Below are 16,172 nucleotides of genomic sequence, written 5' to 3'. Positions count from 1 at the left end.
ACAGGCTGCTTTCCATTTTAATGGATGCTTTATAGAAACAGCAAAAGCGACTTTGACCCTGTGCAGGCGCTTCTTCTTGAATACTGGACTTTATTGGTACGTGTAAAACACACTGAAATTCATAAAATTTAAATAAGACAGCGAAATTATACCTTGTAGCTATAGTTATCACAAATAATGTATAGTCTAAATTGCAGACTGAATAAACATTATTTGCTGGGTGCCTTTGGAAGCCCAAGGCGGGATGCAGAGCAATTATGAGAAATGAGTACAAAGCTGATTTGCATCTGAATGCCGGGGAGGGGGAGCAGGGGCGGGCTGGGAGCCGCTCCATTCACAGCACCACAATACACCGGCTGGTAAAAGCAACTTTATTAGTGTCCCGCAGCAAAATACATTAGTAATCTGTAACCAGGCTTTAAAATTCCCGTCCGGCGTCACACAGAAGTAACCAGCCGCCCTCACAACCGTGTGTTTCACTGGATTTGCTCTGCCCCAGCAGAGCTGCCTGCGAAACCCCCCCGGACAGGCCGGCAGCCAGGTAACCCGCGGGTGGCCGTACGCCAGGCGTGCGTGGCAGCGACCCGCAGCGCATCGGCTCCAACGCGGCGTCGCACAACCAGGCACCGCCACGGTCTCCAGACACCACCCCCTCCCGCCACCACCCCCAGCAAAGCCCAACCCAGGCAAGGGTTTATAGTTTTTCCAGCTGTTTTCCAGTCGCGGTCACACTGCTGTGGCAGTGCAGCTAGCGCTTGCTGCATTTTCATGCTCCTTTGAGCGTACAAAGCTTGCTCCCTCTCCACCCCAACAGCAGGAATACACTAATACATACAATACTTTAATTGATTTTTTTTTTTTTTTTTTTTAGAGTGAAAAGATCTAATTTACCTCTCTTGATCACAATGAAAAACTGCAGTCTCCGAGTAGCATGATTCAGCTATTAGTGTTAACTGTTAGTGTTACTGTAAAATCCTCTTTGGTTATAGAATATTTTATTTAAAGCAAGATTATACAAAATAATTTTCCGCTAGAAATACACCCCTGAAATCTAAAAGCAATCTAAATAAACACACTTCCGCAGGCTGAAGCTATATTGATACGACTTATAAATTTGAGTATTTCCCCACGTAATCTAAACAAAGTTATCAAAATTATATTAAGTAAATACATTCTGAGGAATAGTTAACTTTTGAAAAATCCTTAGAATATTAAAAGTAGAGTTCTTGAAGTAGCAGTAGTGGGCTAGAGAAAAAAAATAACCGAGAGGGAGACCTCTCTTTAAATACTCTCCATTGCCTTGAATTCACTGAGAGCCTGCACCGGGTTAACATGTTTCTTCTGGGACGCCCTCTTGATTTTAGTTTGGGTTTCGTCTTGTTTCTCCCTCTTGACCAGGGGTTTCTTCTCTGGAGCCTTCATCTTCCAAGAGACGGCAGGAAGATTGAGCGATGCCATGCCCTGGGACTTCTGGTACTTGGTCGATGCCACGTAGGAAGCCTTCACGGTTTGCACCACTGCATTCATCAGGTTCTTGGCTGCTTGGATAAGAGACATGGCACTGTCCACCTGCCAGAGAGACACACACAAGCATTATACGCCATAAAACCCACAAAAATACAGGATTCCAGAAAACAGAACAGTCCAGGGGTGTAAAAGCACTCGAAAACAGATTTTTTTTCCTGTGTTTTCTTTTGAAATCTGAGGTTCCAAATTCAAGGCGGTATTTTCCTTTGGACACTAAATGGTAAAAACCTGGCTTGTGCCACCATAAAAAGCGCAATGTTTGCCCATGATCTGTGCCTCTTCCATATTAATGGCAATCAAAAAGATGTGTATGTTGCTGTTTGCTTTTGTGACTAAGCTTTAACAGTAGCTTATTCTCTAATGAAATTAATAAAGCTGTAGTAATACCTTAATCACAGATAACAAATATTTAAATCACCCTAGAATATTAAGTTGTATTGGAAAGGAAGGAACACAACTGCACCTTAGCCAGGCATAGAGCCCTGTCCCAGGTGGTTCCTGATTTACAAGAGCATTAAAATGGGGTGGGGGTGGGGGGTGGGGGGGTAAACATTTGCCAAAGCTTTAGCGCATGGCAGAGGTGAAGAGCCAAAAGTAGGGCGGAGTGGAAGAGAGGGGAGGACCTCTGTAGTGACACCAGCTGGAACCCCACTCCTCCGGGTACCAGTGCCCTGCTTTGGGTGGGACCTCCAGCCTGTGAATGCCCAACAGCCTGGGCAGGGTTTCGGTGTTGGGCAGGATTTCTGCATCTCTGCTAAGCTTACAGAAGAGCTCAACTGCCTCCACACACTTAAATGACAGCATTGTAGACATCTGAAGAAGGTTTTGGGAAAAATCTTGAAGCCGTTGCTTATCTAGCAGCAAAATAAACTGAGCAGGAGGTTGGTTGCTTTTCTTATGGTGCTGGTACCTTCCTTTCCATCGCACTGTGCTCCGAGTACCACCACAGCAGATCTGATCTGCGCCCTCCAGCAAGCCAGCGTTGTCTGCTTTCCTCACCCCAGTCATGATGCTGGAAAACACTTTCATTGCATTTGACTATTTCCATGAATCTTCACAGCAGGAAGAATCATATCAAATGCAAGGAAAGCAAGGATGTACTCTGCTAAATGAATTGTCAGATTGCTTAGGGTACAAGCTCTTACTGCCCCGGTTATAGCTCTGCTTTCACAAAATTTCTGTGGTATATGGATGGGGCAGGATGTTAACATTGAAGGGAATTTTTACTTTTAGACAGATGAAGTCCCTGGACTGGCAGAGGTCTTTGCCTGTGAATCTGATAGAAGCTACTGCTGGCAATATTCAGCCCCAGTGGACACACTCATGGAGAACATATAAAACCAGGAGATTAGACTACAGATGCTAGCCTGTTCATATAACTAATTTATGGCAGAAGGGTATGTAAATTCTGAAGACACTGAATAACTGCAGTAAAGCCCTGGAGCACGTATTATTGCATAATGACACATCTACTACTTGGACGGCACGATGCCTTCAGCCTTCCAGCTAATAGGACATCAGGCATGCAACAGAGATGCACAGCAACACATGTTTCATTACATCTCATCACTCAGCTCCGCTGTGCTGGAAATCTAAGCATGTGGGACTGGCAGCAGTAGGAGGTGCAGCAGAGGAACCCACCTCCCCTGCGAAGGGACTGAGCTTATGCATGTGTGGTCCATCAGCACCGCTGCTTCTGCAGCGGGTTGCTGCAGACCCTCCTCAGCTGTGGCTGTCCCGGAGCGCTCATTCTACAATTCTAGCTTGTTCGTGAGAAAAAACATGTGCTAGTAAGTTTAAGCATTTGAAATATCTACATGGCAGAAGGTGGTAACTGTTTTTCCATTTGCTTTTAACAATTTGGGTAGCAATATTGGACTATCAGCCACTTCTGTCCCTTCTTCAAACATGACATGGATGGGCAAAACACCAGTGATCAAACATACCCATCTAGGGCAAGAGAGAATATGCCAGAATAAATTAAGAATTTAGCTCTACTTCCCTCCCTCCAAATATCCATCATATAGATTCCTCTTAGGAGGAAGCATTTCATGAACTACAGTGAAAAAAATTATTTGCTAAGTAATGGCTAGAATAAGGAAGCAGGCTGGCATACGGCAGCTTTCAGCTGTCATAAAACAGAGCAGCCACTAAAAATCCCTGCACTCTTCAGGGCACAGCTATTTTGAAATATTAACATCTCTGGAGCATTGCAGGACCCCAGCATGTTCCAAGGCTGTGCAGAAACATCGGGTGGGTTTAGCTACACTGATTAAAGTGATTTAACTCCACTAAGAGTGAAAAACGGTCTGGAAAAACAGTAGATTACACAGAGGTGAAGTGAATCTGTCTACAAACACAGCTGAGTAAGGAAAAATGAAGTCTATTTGTATTTTTCCCCCTTTTCAAACAGTGTTTCCTCCAAGAACAATGAGGCACTGCAGGCAGTATTATGAACTCTGCATACATTAAAACTTCGAATGAATGCTCCAAAATCTCGTCTATATTCTATATTGTTTAGCACAAAAGCTTAGCTTGGAGTAATTGTTACTCCTGGAAGAAAAACCGCATGAAGTGGACATGTCATAGCTCATACGTACCCCAGATACAACCAGCTCCCCTCCGAGGTTTTGAACTTCAGCCTTCACTTTGCTACAGATATTCAGCTGATGGCAATACAGCGCAATGCGCTGCAGGTAGGCTAGGAGGTCCTGCTTGCACGCAGAATCGGGGCACTGGAAAAAACAAAGGTCAAGTTTTACTTTGCAGTCACAAAAATTGGAACAGAAATGATTTAGGGAGAAGGCAGGCAACACCATTCTGAAATAGCAAATGTGCTTCAGAGATTATTCCAGTTTCCGCTGAGCTTTGGTTTTCAAAATACAACTGAGCAATAAATGGACATCACTAAATACCTATAAAAAACCAGAAGCAATAAACACGGGCTATCAGAACACAGGGGCAGCTGCTAGACAAAACTGCTGGGATCATTTCAGCTGCACAGCTGCCCCTGAGGTCCCTGCGAGGAGGAGGAGGAGGAAGGCTACCTAACTTTTCTAGAGCAGGTTTGTTAACAAAAGGTCCTTCCTGTACACTGTACAGGACACAGAAGCAATGATATGACATCCAAGATCTCAAACTGCAACTAGCAGATGCTACCAAATCCAGTCTCAACTTCCAATCTTAAGTATTTTAAGCTAGGAAGTGATAAACCCGACAGTTACTCAATTATATCCAACAAAGTAGATAAAGATATTTCTGACTTCTGCTCCCATTTCTTCGCAGTGTGGAAACTAGATTCCTCACCAGCCATGAAATAAAATTTTTAAAGTGCTTGCTGAAGCACTCATCCGTAAGATAAAAGCAACTTTTTCAGCTTTCAAATTGAAAGACTATGTAGGTACCAGAGACTGCAGTGCAGTTCAGAAAGCTGTTTTCTCGGACAGAAATGAAGGGACATCCCTTGCTTTGCAAAGCTCGGTGGCGAGATGATTAATGAGCCAGTCTCACGCTGGATTTCAAAACAAGAGGAGCCCTGCTGAGGGGGCGGCCACGGTCCAAAATGGGATCTGCAAGTACAAGGCAAAAAGGCTACAGGAAGCCTTTTGCTACCCATGCCAGTCCTGCAGTCTCTTTAAAAATGGCAGTGAGCATGGTAGCCAGCATTGCTTCTCCAAAGAATAACGGGGCATCTCAGATCTATTGGCACGCTCTGGCTGCATGAAGACTAGTGAATAAAGCAGCTGGCACGTGCTGAACTCCACAAGCCCTTTGCCCACCAGCCTCTCATGCTGCTAATAAATAAACCCCAGGGCATGCATGCCACGCTCTTGCCCTGTGCACACAGCGCTAGCGGGGCACCGAGGGCTGCCTGCACCCCATCACGGGGCACCAAACATCTTGCAACTGAGTAAATAAATACTTGGGCTGTTGGACAGCTCTGACCTCCAGGTGTCACTGGCTGTGCCTCAAGCAGTGCCCAAGACAACAGATTTTAAACCAGTCTGGATACATTCATGATGGCAGAAGCTACTGCAAGGGGTGTGCTGGGGATATTATGGTTCGACAGATCATGCTCTGGTAGACCAAAGGCAGACCCTGCAGTGATCTCCATCATTCTGAGTTGGCTGCACCCCATCCAGAAACTCCTTAAATCTCCAGCATCCAGGGTTTGGTGCACAATCCCCCATCACTAAATGCAGGCTCTCCAGCACCCCGTACACACATGCACTCGCACAAAATCCAAATGCTTTTCCCTGGCCGTGCAGCTTAGCTTGACTCAACAGCGAGCAGGGCACACCATCCTCCACTTCTCCCCTCCAGGCAGCGTGTTAGCTGCAGGTTTGCCCAACCAGCCACTTGTCCCAGAGAAGCCTGTCAACAGCTGCCTCCAAACAAGCAAAAAACTCCACAGAAACCAAGAGTGGCCAGAGTGATTTACCAGTGATTAGATGTGACAAAGAGAAGAGACTCTTGCTCTAAGCAGCATTCGATTCTCTTCACCCAGCACCTGCTTGCTCTTCCCACCAACCAGACCCTGCTGAGATTCAGAGAGCTGCACAGTCTGTGAGAGCTCTTCTCCACACCCCCCTGTTCACAACAAAACCCCATCTCATCTAGTACCCCAATCCTGTACAACAGACTGTCAACTGAAGATTCGTAATAGACATGGTATGCTTGGAAAAATAATCTTAAATTTAGCACCAATTTACTACACTAAGCTTCACTGAAGCTCAGGTGCATTGCTTATGGCCACACAGCCTCTCCTCTCCTTTCAGAGCAAGGTAAAAATGCCCTCTTGGGTGTCAGCAGTAGGGCCTGAGCCCTAATTCTCACTGCAGACCTTCTCTCCTTGCTGCGGTTCTAGCTGTACAAGACAGAAACAGGAACCAAAGTTTCCCTCTATATAAAAGGCACAAAAGGAGACTGCACCAGAACAGACCGTCGTGTCGCACAAGCAGTGGTGTGCAAACACGAGTCACATTCACATGGACCATTTGCTTCCTACACCAGTAACTTATCTGGTGCAACAGCCATTTAGCTCTGAAAGGCAGGTGAGTGTAGGTAATAAATACATTTGTTTTTTCCAGGGCCAGAACACGTGGGGTTTTGAAGCCAATGTGGTATTTCAGCACAGCAGAGAGAAAACAGCTGTACTATATGTTGCATATAGAGATGCCTCTGTATGGCAGGCTGCTGAGCTGTGATCTAAGGCAGCACACACAAACACACACAATGCACACAACAGGATTTTTGGCAAGCTGGGACAGGCAGATCAGGCTGTGTAACACAGGGCTATGGATATTTGGATGGCTTTACAGGCATCTGACCCTGTGTGTCCATAAACTACCAGAAATCACTTTCTTATTCCCAAAGAAAGCTAATGAAAACGCCTGAAGTATCTGCAACCCTTCTGTAAGGACATTGCTTCCATCAGTGAAGTGAAAACCATGAATAACAAAGCAGCAAAGCTTGCAGGTTAATTTTTTAAGCTAATCAATATTAGTCAGCAGTACAAGATGTTTTAGAGAAAGTCCACAAATAGTGTCGGCCAAAGAGCTAATGAAAAGCTGAAATTACCATTTTGGAAAATGCTCTCCATCTCCCAAACAGCTCATCTAACAAAGTGAACGAGCAGCACAGCGGCAGATTGAATTGAATGCTGACAAATGCACAATACAGCACGTCAGAAGGACCGCTAAACAATTCAAAGTACTTTATAGGTTGTGAGTTTATGGAAACCATTTAAGGAAAGACACTCTCAAGGAAAGAGGCTGCCGCATGTTTACCAATGGCTAAAGAAGGCAGCAAAACATTAATGGCGGAAGCATCGGAACAGGAAATATTATTCAGTTGTATATATCAACATGACGTGAGTTTGAAAACCATGTCCTATACTGTGTGTGCTAGTTCTACGAGCAGAATAGAGAATTCCGTTCGAAGACAGATGATGTTTGAATAGAGATGTTACACAAGATAAAAAAAGAACATCAACAAAAGGTACTGCAGATGCCTGTATGAGCCCTGTCCTTTCCTACACAGGAACACTCAGATAAAAACAAAAAAAACCAACAGGCAACAATTTCAACACTGATTAAGAAAGATTACATTATCGTATTAACCTGTAACAGCCATAGACACAAAAAACCCCGTCTGCAGACCGAGCTCGGGAGGATGCCACAAGACAGTCACAGAGATAGCTGCATCGTAGACAGAAACAAACGCGTGCTGGGGGGCGCCCCCACCTCCCCATGCCCCCCCAGATGAGACTGACAGCTGGCAAAAGCTAAGCTGGCTGCCCCAAGTCAAATCCAGGATCCATCCTGGACCAAGCAAACATGCGTGCACATTCACTCCCTACCACCCCAGCTGAGCCTGCGGAGAAGCAGAATCACCTTTTTCTCCCTTATTGCAAAGAAAAGGGTTGGGGAAAGACAGAAGAGCTCTCCTGCAGTGTGTGCTGATTCAGACAAGCATGCAATCCCCATCCCCACATGTCTGGTAGGTGTAAGCAAGCAACCACACGGACTTTTCTTCCTCCCGCTGTTATCTCCAATTTAGGGTAAAAATAATTCACAATAAAACGCCCCTGCCAGTCCTATGTAACAGCTGGGCTTGGCACTGTTTGGTTAGAGAAGCTGAAAGCAGGTGTTTAGGGGACACGGTTACCGCGGCAGGACAGGGGCATGGCAATGCATGCCAGCAGCTGTCACCCAGGACAGGAGTCAGCCTGTGCACAGAGCACATCCCTGGGCCACTCTCTGCAGCATCTGGACCAGTCTCGACAGCAAAAGCCTGCTATACTGGGAAGCGGGGCAATCCCTATGCTTCTCCCCCAGCTCTTTTAAATTTAATGATCAGCTACTGATACAACCTCTCACCACTATCGAAGAGAAAAAGCAACAGAATTTTTCTTTTGCTTTGTAAGTATTTCAACATTAAAAAAAATACGGAGAATCATTGTATTGCTGCAAATCATTTTCGTTTCTGTTGTACTCGTAACTAGTTCTTATTCCCCCATTCAAAACAAGCAGACTGCTGCTTTGAGTGAAAGATGGAACACCTTTGGGAAAATCTGCCAGCTGATGGCTAGACACTTTTCAAGAGACGTGAAATACCTTGGATAATAGCTTTTATGGTTTCAAAGGAAATGTGCTGTAAAACTGCCTGACGGCAGGAGTTAGGAGTTCCTGACACACTAACACGAGGGGTCATGATTCACCCGGTGTCACATGGTGAACAGGACATAAAAACCCATCCATTTGTTAAAAGCCCATATTAAGCATAGGAAGGCATTAGTGCTCCGCTGAAATGGTTGCATTGTACATCCTCTGTAACTGTCAGATAGTTCTACATTAACAAGTTTCTAAAGAGTATGTAAGCATATCTAATGAAATATGCAAGCTGAAAGTATTAGTAGAGTATGGAGTCGGGGAAAAAAGCTATATTCTTGTCAAAATGACTAACTGTACAGTCCTGCTCATATTTATCTTCAAACATGTGCTTAATCTTTTACATTTTTAAGGACCTTACTTCTACTGAAAGGAGCCATTTAGTTTTCTTCTATATTTTGAAATTGCTTGGTGCAGAAAACTATATACCCAGTTTGTATAAAACATGGGAATCAAGAAAACAAACAAAAAAAAGCATTGTAAACCTTCAGCCCAAGATTCCCCGAGATCTGTAACACAAACTGTTCCATGTTTCAGTTTCCTACAGCAGCAGCACACCTGATTCTTCCAGAAATATGGTTGTCAAAAATGCTATAGCAAGGAGACCCATTTTAAAAAGCACTTTTCAACTTTACCTCCTCAGTGAGCATTCTTCACTGCATCATTAATAAATTAGGGTGAAGACAACATCCTCTGGATGCAACATTTAAAGAGATCTGCATTACAAAGATTTACTTCGAAGTGACATGGTTTTTATTTAAAACCTTGCATTATGAATTCACTTTCAGAGAAGGACTGAAAAGCAAGTGACAGCTGTACAAAATAAATTTTGGTCCATGATCTCAGACTTAACCTACCCGTGCTTCAGGGTCTCTCTTGAAGGCAAAATATTATTACTAATGCTGACGTTTCTCTGCAATCTGGGTGTGGACCAAGACCAAAGGTGCTTTTGCACTGCCCAACCCAGTTTCTGAAGTGGCTCAGAATGCAGCGCATAAAGGCCCAAGGTGGCCCGTACTTGTTCTACCCCATAGAATTCTTTTCAAATACCTTGGTACATATAGCACAACATGTACAACAGCCTGGGACGGCGTAGAAAATGCTCTGGTCACTATATGCCTTGCTAAAAGTCTTCATCAACTCTGACTAGACAACGAAAAAAATGCTAGAGAGTTTTGACAATCTCACCATTCAGTCCATGGGGTGTTTGAAAATTGTTAATATTAAAAAGCTGCATCAAAAATATTAAAGGTTGTGCAACAGGCCACAGGCAATAATTATGGTGCTGCCTAGGCAGTCTCATCATTGCTTTGGAAAGTATTGGGCATATTCTGAGCGTGACACAAGCGACACAAAGTCAGTTTCAGGCCTGTTCAGTTAGAGAAAATGGCCTAGATACTCTGTGACATGAAGCAGTGTTGGCATATTGCTCCCTTAAAATGGTAGGTGCTTGATTTAAGCCAAGGAGCTGCTGGTGTTACTACTGGACATATTTAGCTGCTTACACTGCTTAGGGTAGCAGCAGAGCAGCCAGAAAGGAAAAGCTAGAATTTTCCAGCAGCAACTCTAAAAAATCAGTTTTGAGGTTTTGGGGTTTTTTTAACTAAACATATTTTCTTCTGTTCATCATGTCTGCAGCACTTTAAGATCTCCTATTGCCCATTCGTGCTGGAGGCTTACAAAAATGAGTTGTGACTTACATGGTCAGCAATAGTCCGTCCCAGCTTGTCCATCCTTGACCCAGCCTCTGCAATCTTCTTGGCTGCACTAATCACATCTGACGTATTTTTCAGTGGACCTTTACCTCTGCAAAACAGAACAGAATCTACCTTCTAGAACCAGGAAACTGGAGGAGTCAGCTATATATTGTTTTACTCATACTGTTCTATATAGTACTGGAAGTGATTCCTCACCCAAACTGCATGAATAAGGTTGCACAGAAACAGGCAGGTGTAACCATTACAGCACCTTCATTTTCAAGGCAGTTTCCCCCCTTCCAGCCATCCCTAATATTTAGATTAAATCTAGGAATATAAATATCTTAAATTTTACTCTCTTAAGCAACCTAATGATGATAAGAGATAACGTTTTAGAAGACAGATTTGCAATTTTCATGGAATGCAACATCAAGTTTAAAAAATAGTGTTGTATAAAATCTGGGAAATTAATTTCAAAAGGCATCAAACCCCCTCTCTTTCTTTTGCAAATAACTGTACTACAAACTATTTCTGCAGTACAGCAATATCAAGAAGCCCATAGAATTTAATGTTGTAAGAAACTGAGCAAATATATATCTATGTTCCTTGGGACAAAAATCACCCTTTGGAAAGAAAGACAGGCAACAACTGCTGTGTATCTACAGAATAATTTAAACAGTTATTATCACCCAGTCACTGCATAGTAATGCATCTCCCAAGTTAATACATAGGTTTTAATGGGGTAACATTTAAAGGAAATTATAATAAGTAAGGCTCTTATGAGTACTTGCAAAATATTTCACTGAAAGATGAAGCATCCAAGCCAGTTCTGAGAGAAGGTATTGTATGCACAAATTAAAAAGACTCACCTGGTGAAGTCTGTCATTTCCATCATAATCATACACATTTGTTTTGCCAGAACAATTATATCATTACCGCTGTCATCCCATTTTGATACTTCAGCATCCAATTTACTCTTTTCTTCCTGGAAGCTGGCGACTTGCTCGGCAATCTTAGCTTTTTGCTCTTGAGGGAGCTGAGCCATGATAGCCTGAAAGAGAGAGTTTTCTCACATTGCCTTATGCCGCCGCTTGTAGAAGGCTTTTTGGAACGTTTCACTAATAATCAATTTAAGTCATGTAGATGGGGGATGAAACTTTTATAGCAATCCTCTACCTAGAGGTTTTACAGAACCATTTCCTTCAATTCTAAACTAAAGTTTATGCTCTCTTAAGAAAGAGTGCCCAGAAAGGCAAGTTGACATCTGAAACGTGGGCATTTGCATGATAAAATTTTTAGACACTGAACGAGTTTGCCAGATATTACCATCCATCAAAGAAAAACTGCATGAAGAGGAGGGACTTGCCTTTTCTACAAAATCTAAGATTTTTAAAAAGAAGTTCCACTTCAATGTCTTTCAGTATTGCAATGTAGAGAAGAAATATTACGAGTCTCTTTCCTGCAAAAAGCTAGATGTACTATTTTGAAACATGCATACTGAGGAGAGAGTAAGTGAAAATAAAGAGTATGTGCTAACTCCAGAATAAAATCTATTAGACTAGGTTTACAGCCTGTATGAGACTCAATGCCCTTGCCTTCATAAATACTAGGAGCGTTCATGCCTCTAGGAGCTGGTGAAAAGGAGTGTCCAGTACGAAAAAAAAGCCTCTGGCAGCAGCAGTACTTAAAGGTAAATTAGGAATGTTGGCATTTAAATAAAAGGGGAGAGAGGGATACAGGAATAGAGAATCCCTGTACAAGGAAGGAGAGCATAAAAAAATACTCTCAGTTAGTGTAATTTCAAAGCCAGTGTGGCAGAAGTTTGATAAATAAGGCCTAGCTACGTCTTGCCTGGTTTCAGCCTAGAAGAGCCTTCACAAAAAATCTTTTCTGGCACTTTCCCAAGAGTGTAAATTGTTATCGATCCAGAAGGGCACATGTCAAATAAAAACAACAGTAAGGCCTGTTTTTCCTTCAATGTACTGATTTTAAGTTTTCACCTATTAATTATTATATATTGCCTATTCAAGCTTTCATTTTTAACAGTCAGAGGAAAGGCAGTTAGTTTAAATTATTTCATTTTTGAGCTCCTCTCACCATTGTCTTGATTAAATGCTCAGTGACCAAACTCACACCAACACGTGCATGAGAAGACATTTTGTAAAAAAATGCATGAATTGCAGTGATCTATTTCTTGCCCACAAACTTAGTATTTGCGTGTTGAAAATAACATTAGTACACTGAAATGATTTGCCCCATATCTCCCTGCAGGTGCTCACCTAATTAAATGGCAGTGCCTACCACATCTGCAATGTCAAAGTATAAAGTAGTTCATTGGTATTAAAAGGATTTTGATCTTTCAGAACATTGAAAATAAAACACAGATGTTTCCAATGTCCACCAGACCAGTGCATGCTGCATTTCATTTAATCTCATTTTCAGAAGAGAACTGGAAACAATTCATTTGTTTTCTGATCCAACATTTTCACCACCACCCCCAAAAAAATTTAACCTCGATTTTCAAAGCGAGTTGAACTGTTTCTTGAACGCAGGTCACAGTTTTATAACGCTCAGATTTCTTCCTTACCCTCGCGCTTTGTCCAGCAATGAGCTGATCATCTTCGGTCTGAATACTTGTTCTGCTTCGGACATCAAAATCCTCAGTCTCAAAGTCAGAATCATCCAGCTCTTCAGGAGTCTGAGGAAAGAGTAATTCGGTCAAACAACAGGTTTCGTGGCTAAAATCAACACCACCACTGTTTTTCAAGCAGAGAGAATGGAAATAAGTGAAGTCAAAAATTATTCCATGTTTTCAACAAAAAGGTAAATATAAGGACTGTGTCATCCAGCTTGTGAACATGTGATTGTATAGGCTTGACTGCCCATGTTAAACACCACAGGGATCCCCAACATTACATACCAGTAACTAAACATCTGAGATTTGTCAGGACACTAATGCACTCAGGATTTGAAACATAGAAAAAAGTTTTTGCAAAACTAACAGTATTTTTGTGACTTGGTTAAATGTAAAAGCTTCACTTGAGATTCTGAAGCTAAAATTACACACAGCTTTAAGGCCTGGTACAAAACCGCAGACGTTGTCTTTAGCACAATTATGAATCAAAGCATTGGCTAAATTAACAACAGATAAAATACATCGAAATTTATTCTTATCCCCCAGGAAAAGCAGAAAATTTTTAGCAAGTAAGGGCCAGCTTTTATGCTGTAGGCTAAACACATCTGACCTACTTCCTGCTTGCCTATGATTTATTTTTGCTACTGCCAGTCTATAGCCAGCGAACTTTTTATAAAGCTTATCAAGTTTAAACAGCATGTATGTCAAAATACTACATTGTTGCCTAGAATGGCACTTCATGACTATTTTGCAGAGCAACAAAGAACTTCACTGATAAATGCAATAAATCATGATTAACAGATAAGATGTAAATAAAGTCCCTGTTCTTCATATTTCTTTCCTATGATTTGAATTTCACAAACTTGTTTTCCAAAATAGACATTTTGTGATACAGTTAAAATGCAGATGGATACGGAAAATAGTTGCCAAACAGCAAAGGTCATTATGCTGACAATCAAGACCTAGGGTATTTCAGCCATCAACTCCTCTCCGTGCCTTGAAGAACAGAGTATATTCAGAAAATCAGCATAAGGACATATGCTAATAAGTAGCTCAGTATATCAATATTTTAAAATTTAAAAAAAAAATTAAAGAAAACAGCTCTGCTGCATCTTTAGAAACTGTTTACGATTCTCAAGACCCCTTTCTTTTCCCCATCCATCCCAAAGCCCAGACAACCTGGGGTATTCAAAGTGTAATTCTGCCTTTCAACCTGTCATCGAGAACAAAAGCTCCTCTGAGAGTGATGAAGGATTGCCTGGGGATTAGGGAGGAAAGAGCTTTACTTCAGTAACCTACGGACACAGTAAGATTTTAGTTTTGAAAATACACTGCATAAAAACAAAAATTAGGTGTTTGAGTGATTTTTTCCTTCTGGTTCCTGTAAACAACAAGTGCTACTGTACAAAGTTTCAAGTGAAGCAGCTTGTTCGCCCCAGCCAAGTTTAGCAGCATCCCCCCTGCAAGTGTGGTTATTCCTGAATTTGAGACAATGCCCTGGAGAACTGGTGGCCTGGCATCTCCATTTGGATGACTCTCTTATCCTAAATACATTCTAGACCTCACAGCCCTTTGGACAACAAATACTAACATTTTAAGTCTTTTAATAGGTCACTAATGTGTCACCATGAGCTGCCGTTAGCTACTGGCAGCTGCAATAATGCCGTGGCACTCTGACATCAGAGATGTGGTACAAGGGGAAACGTCAAGATTCCTGGCATCGTCAGCTCGGCTAATTACTGACGACGTGGAATTGGCAGTCGTGCTTTCATGTCCTGAATAACAAGGACTTTAGTGGGGGGTGAATCAAATTAGTTTGTCTGCACAGCAGGAAAGCACTGATATCTTCATCTATCATTAGCTGTCTATAAATCCCGAGCTTAAATTTGGAGAAAGAAAAAAAAATATTGAGAGCACATATGTGGTTGTCAGCTTTTCTTCTGATTTTCCATCTGATTCTTTGCTTTAAGCAGCAAACAGGGAAGATACTATGGCAATAGTTACTACAATCACATATATTCTGGGGCTGTACATCCTGCATCTGCCATAGGTACTATTCTGAAAGATGAAGACAGTTTCTCTGCAAGGCATTTACATTTGAGTCAGAGTGGTAGAAGGAAAAAAAAATATACCCCCTATATTTGTTTTTGCTGTGTTTGTGTCCTGCCCATTTTTACCATGGTAAGATTCAAGAAATATACCCATAGGTCAGCCTCAAACGCGACTACTTCTTCTGCATCCCTTCAGTCAACTACAGGAGTCCTTCTGCGTCTTCCCTGCATGTCTCCTACCATTCTAACTAACACTGTCTGACCTACCAAAACTTACAGCTCCCAGTCACACTCACTGCACCTGAAACACACAAGCACAGAAGAGACAGCCTCTATGAACTGGTCCCTGTTTACTAAGGTTAACCAATTAATGAATTACCTGCTCTAGGAACTACAGACTTAACTCATCTAAACCTGTTTTTGACTAACTAGCATCAATTCTCAAAATTTACTGAAAAGAGCCATCAGGTTTTACCTCTAAGCTCTCAAACCATCAAAAAGCATCTATAGTTAAGAAACCACTTGCTGTTCTTAAATCAAAGGTCACTGATTTTAGCACATTAACAAGTAAGGCATTGACATGATGTTACAAAAGATGCATGAAGTGTATTTAACATTGCAGCTCTGGCTATCATTGATGCTCAGATCTGTTTCATGAATTTGAATCAAAACATACTCCTGACGTACTCCATGGAGTGATTAGCAGCTTTTAAGACTCGGAATGTTAGTATGAACTAAAAAATCTTACGCTGTCTGCTCTCAGCAAAACTGACGCATGTCAGTTCAACAGAGATGGGGGAAAGTGAGCGGAAAAACAGAAAGCTGTTTAAGTTATGCTCACCCGAATCATCAGTACAGCTTTCCTGATATCTCGTATTCCGTCGTACACCAGTCGCGAAGCATCGATAAATTCGTTTTCATCCATTGGCTGAGCAGGGTCTGAACTCAGTGCTTCCACAGCAGCTTCTACTTGCTCAGTAAACCGCGGCATAACTGAATTAAGAACACAAAATAACAGTCAGTCCCCACCCCAGTGCCATTTTCTCTGTGTGCCTCATTGTTAACTATCACTGGAAACACTGCAGCGGTT

General features: G+C 42.2%; 1 protein-coding gene across 3 annotated transcripts in view; it reads right to left on the bottom strand.

Moving 5' to 3' along the window:
• Positions 1 to 357: 357 nt before the first annotated feature.
• The window catches only part of CTNNA1 (catenin alpha 1), a 120,265-nt gene continuing 104,450 nt past the window's right edge, over positions 358 to 16,172 (bottom strand). For all 3 annotated transcript variants that reach the window (XM_075102227.1, XM_075102228.1, XM_075102229.1), the window contains exons 13-18: positions 15,924 to 16,075; positions 12,984 to 13,094; positions 11,266 to 11,447; positions 10,400 to 10,505; positions 4,128 to 4,262; positions 358 to 1,569 (exon numbers count right to left, since the gene is read on the bottom strand). In XM_075102227.1, coding sequence (XP_074958328.1) covers positions 1,282 to 1,569; positions 4,128 to 4,262; positions 10,400 to 10,505; positions 11,266 to 11,447; positions 12,984 to 13,094; positions 15,924 to 16,075 — 974 coding nt within the window. In that variant the 3' untranslated portion in view covers positions 358 to 1,281. The remainder of the gene's footprint in view (positions 1,570 to 4,127; positions 4,263 to 10,399; positions 10,506 to 11,265; positions 11,448 to 12,983; positions 13,095 to 15,923; positions 16,076 to 16,172) is intronic.

The sequence above is a fragment of the Phalacrocorax aristotelis genome, chromosome 8 (genome assembly GCF_949628215.1).
Source record: "Phalacrocorax aristotelis chromosome 8, bGulAri2.1, whole genome shotgun sequence".
In the NCBI taxonomy this organism is placed as follows: Eukaryota; Metazoa; Chordata; class Aves; order Suliformes; family Phalacrocoracidae; genus Phalacrocorax; species Phalacrocorax aristotelis.
The sequence above is the reverse complement of the archived record's forward strand: the minus strand, read 5'-3'. Positions and strand labels throughout refer to the sequence as shown.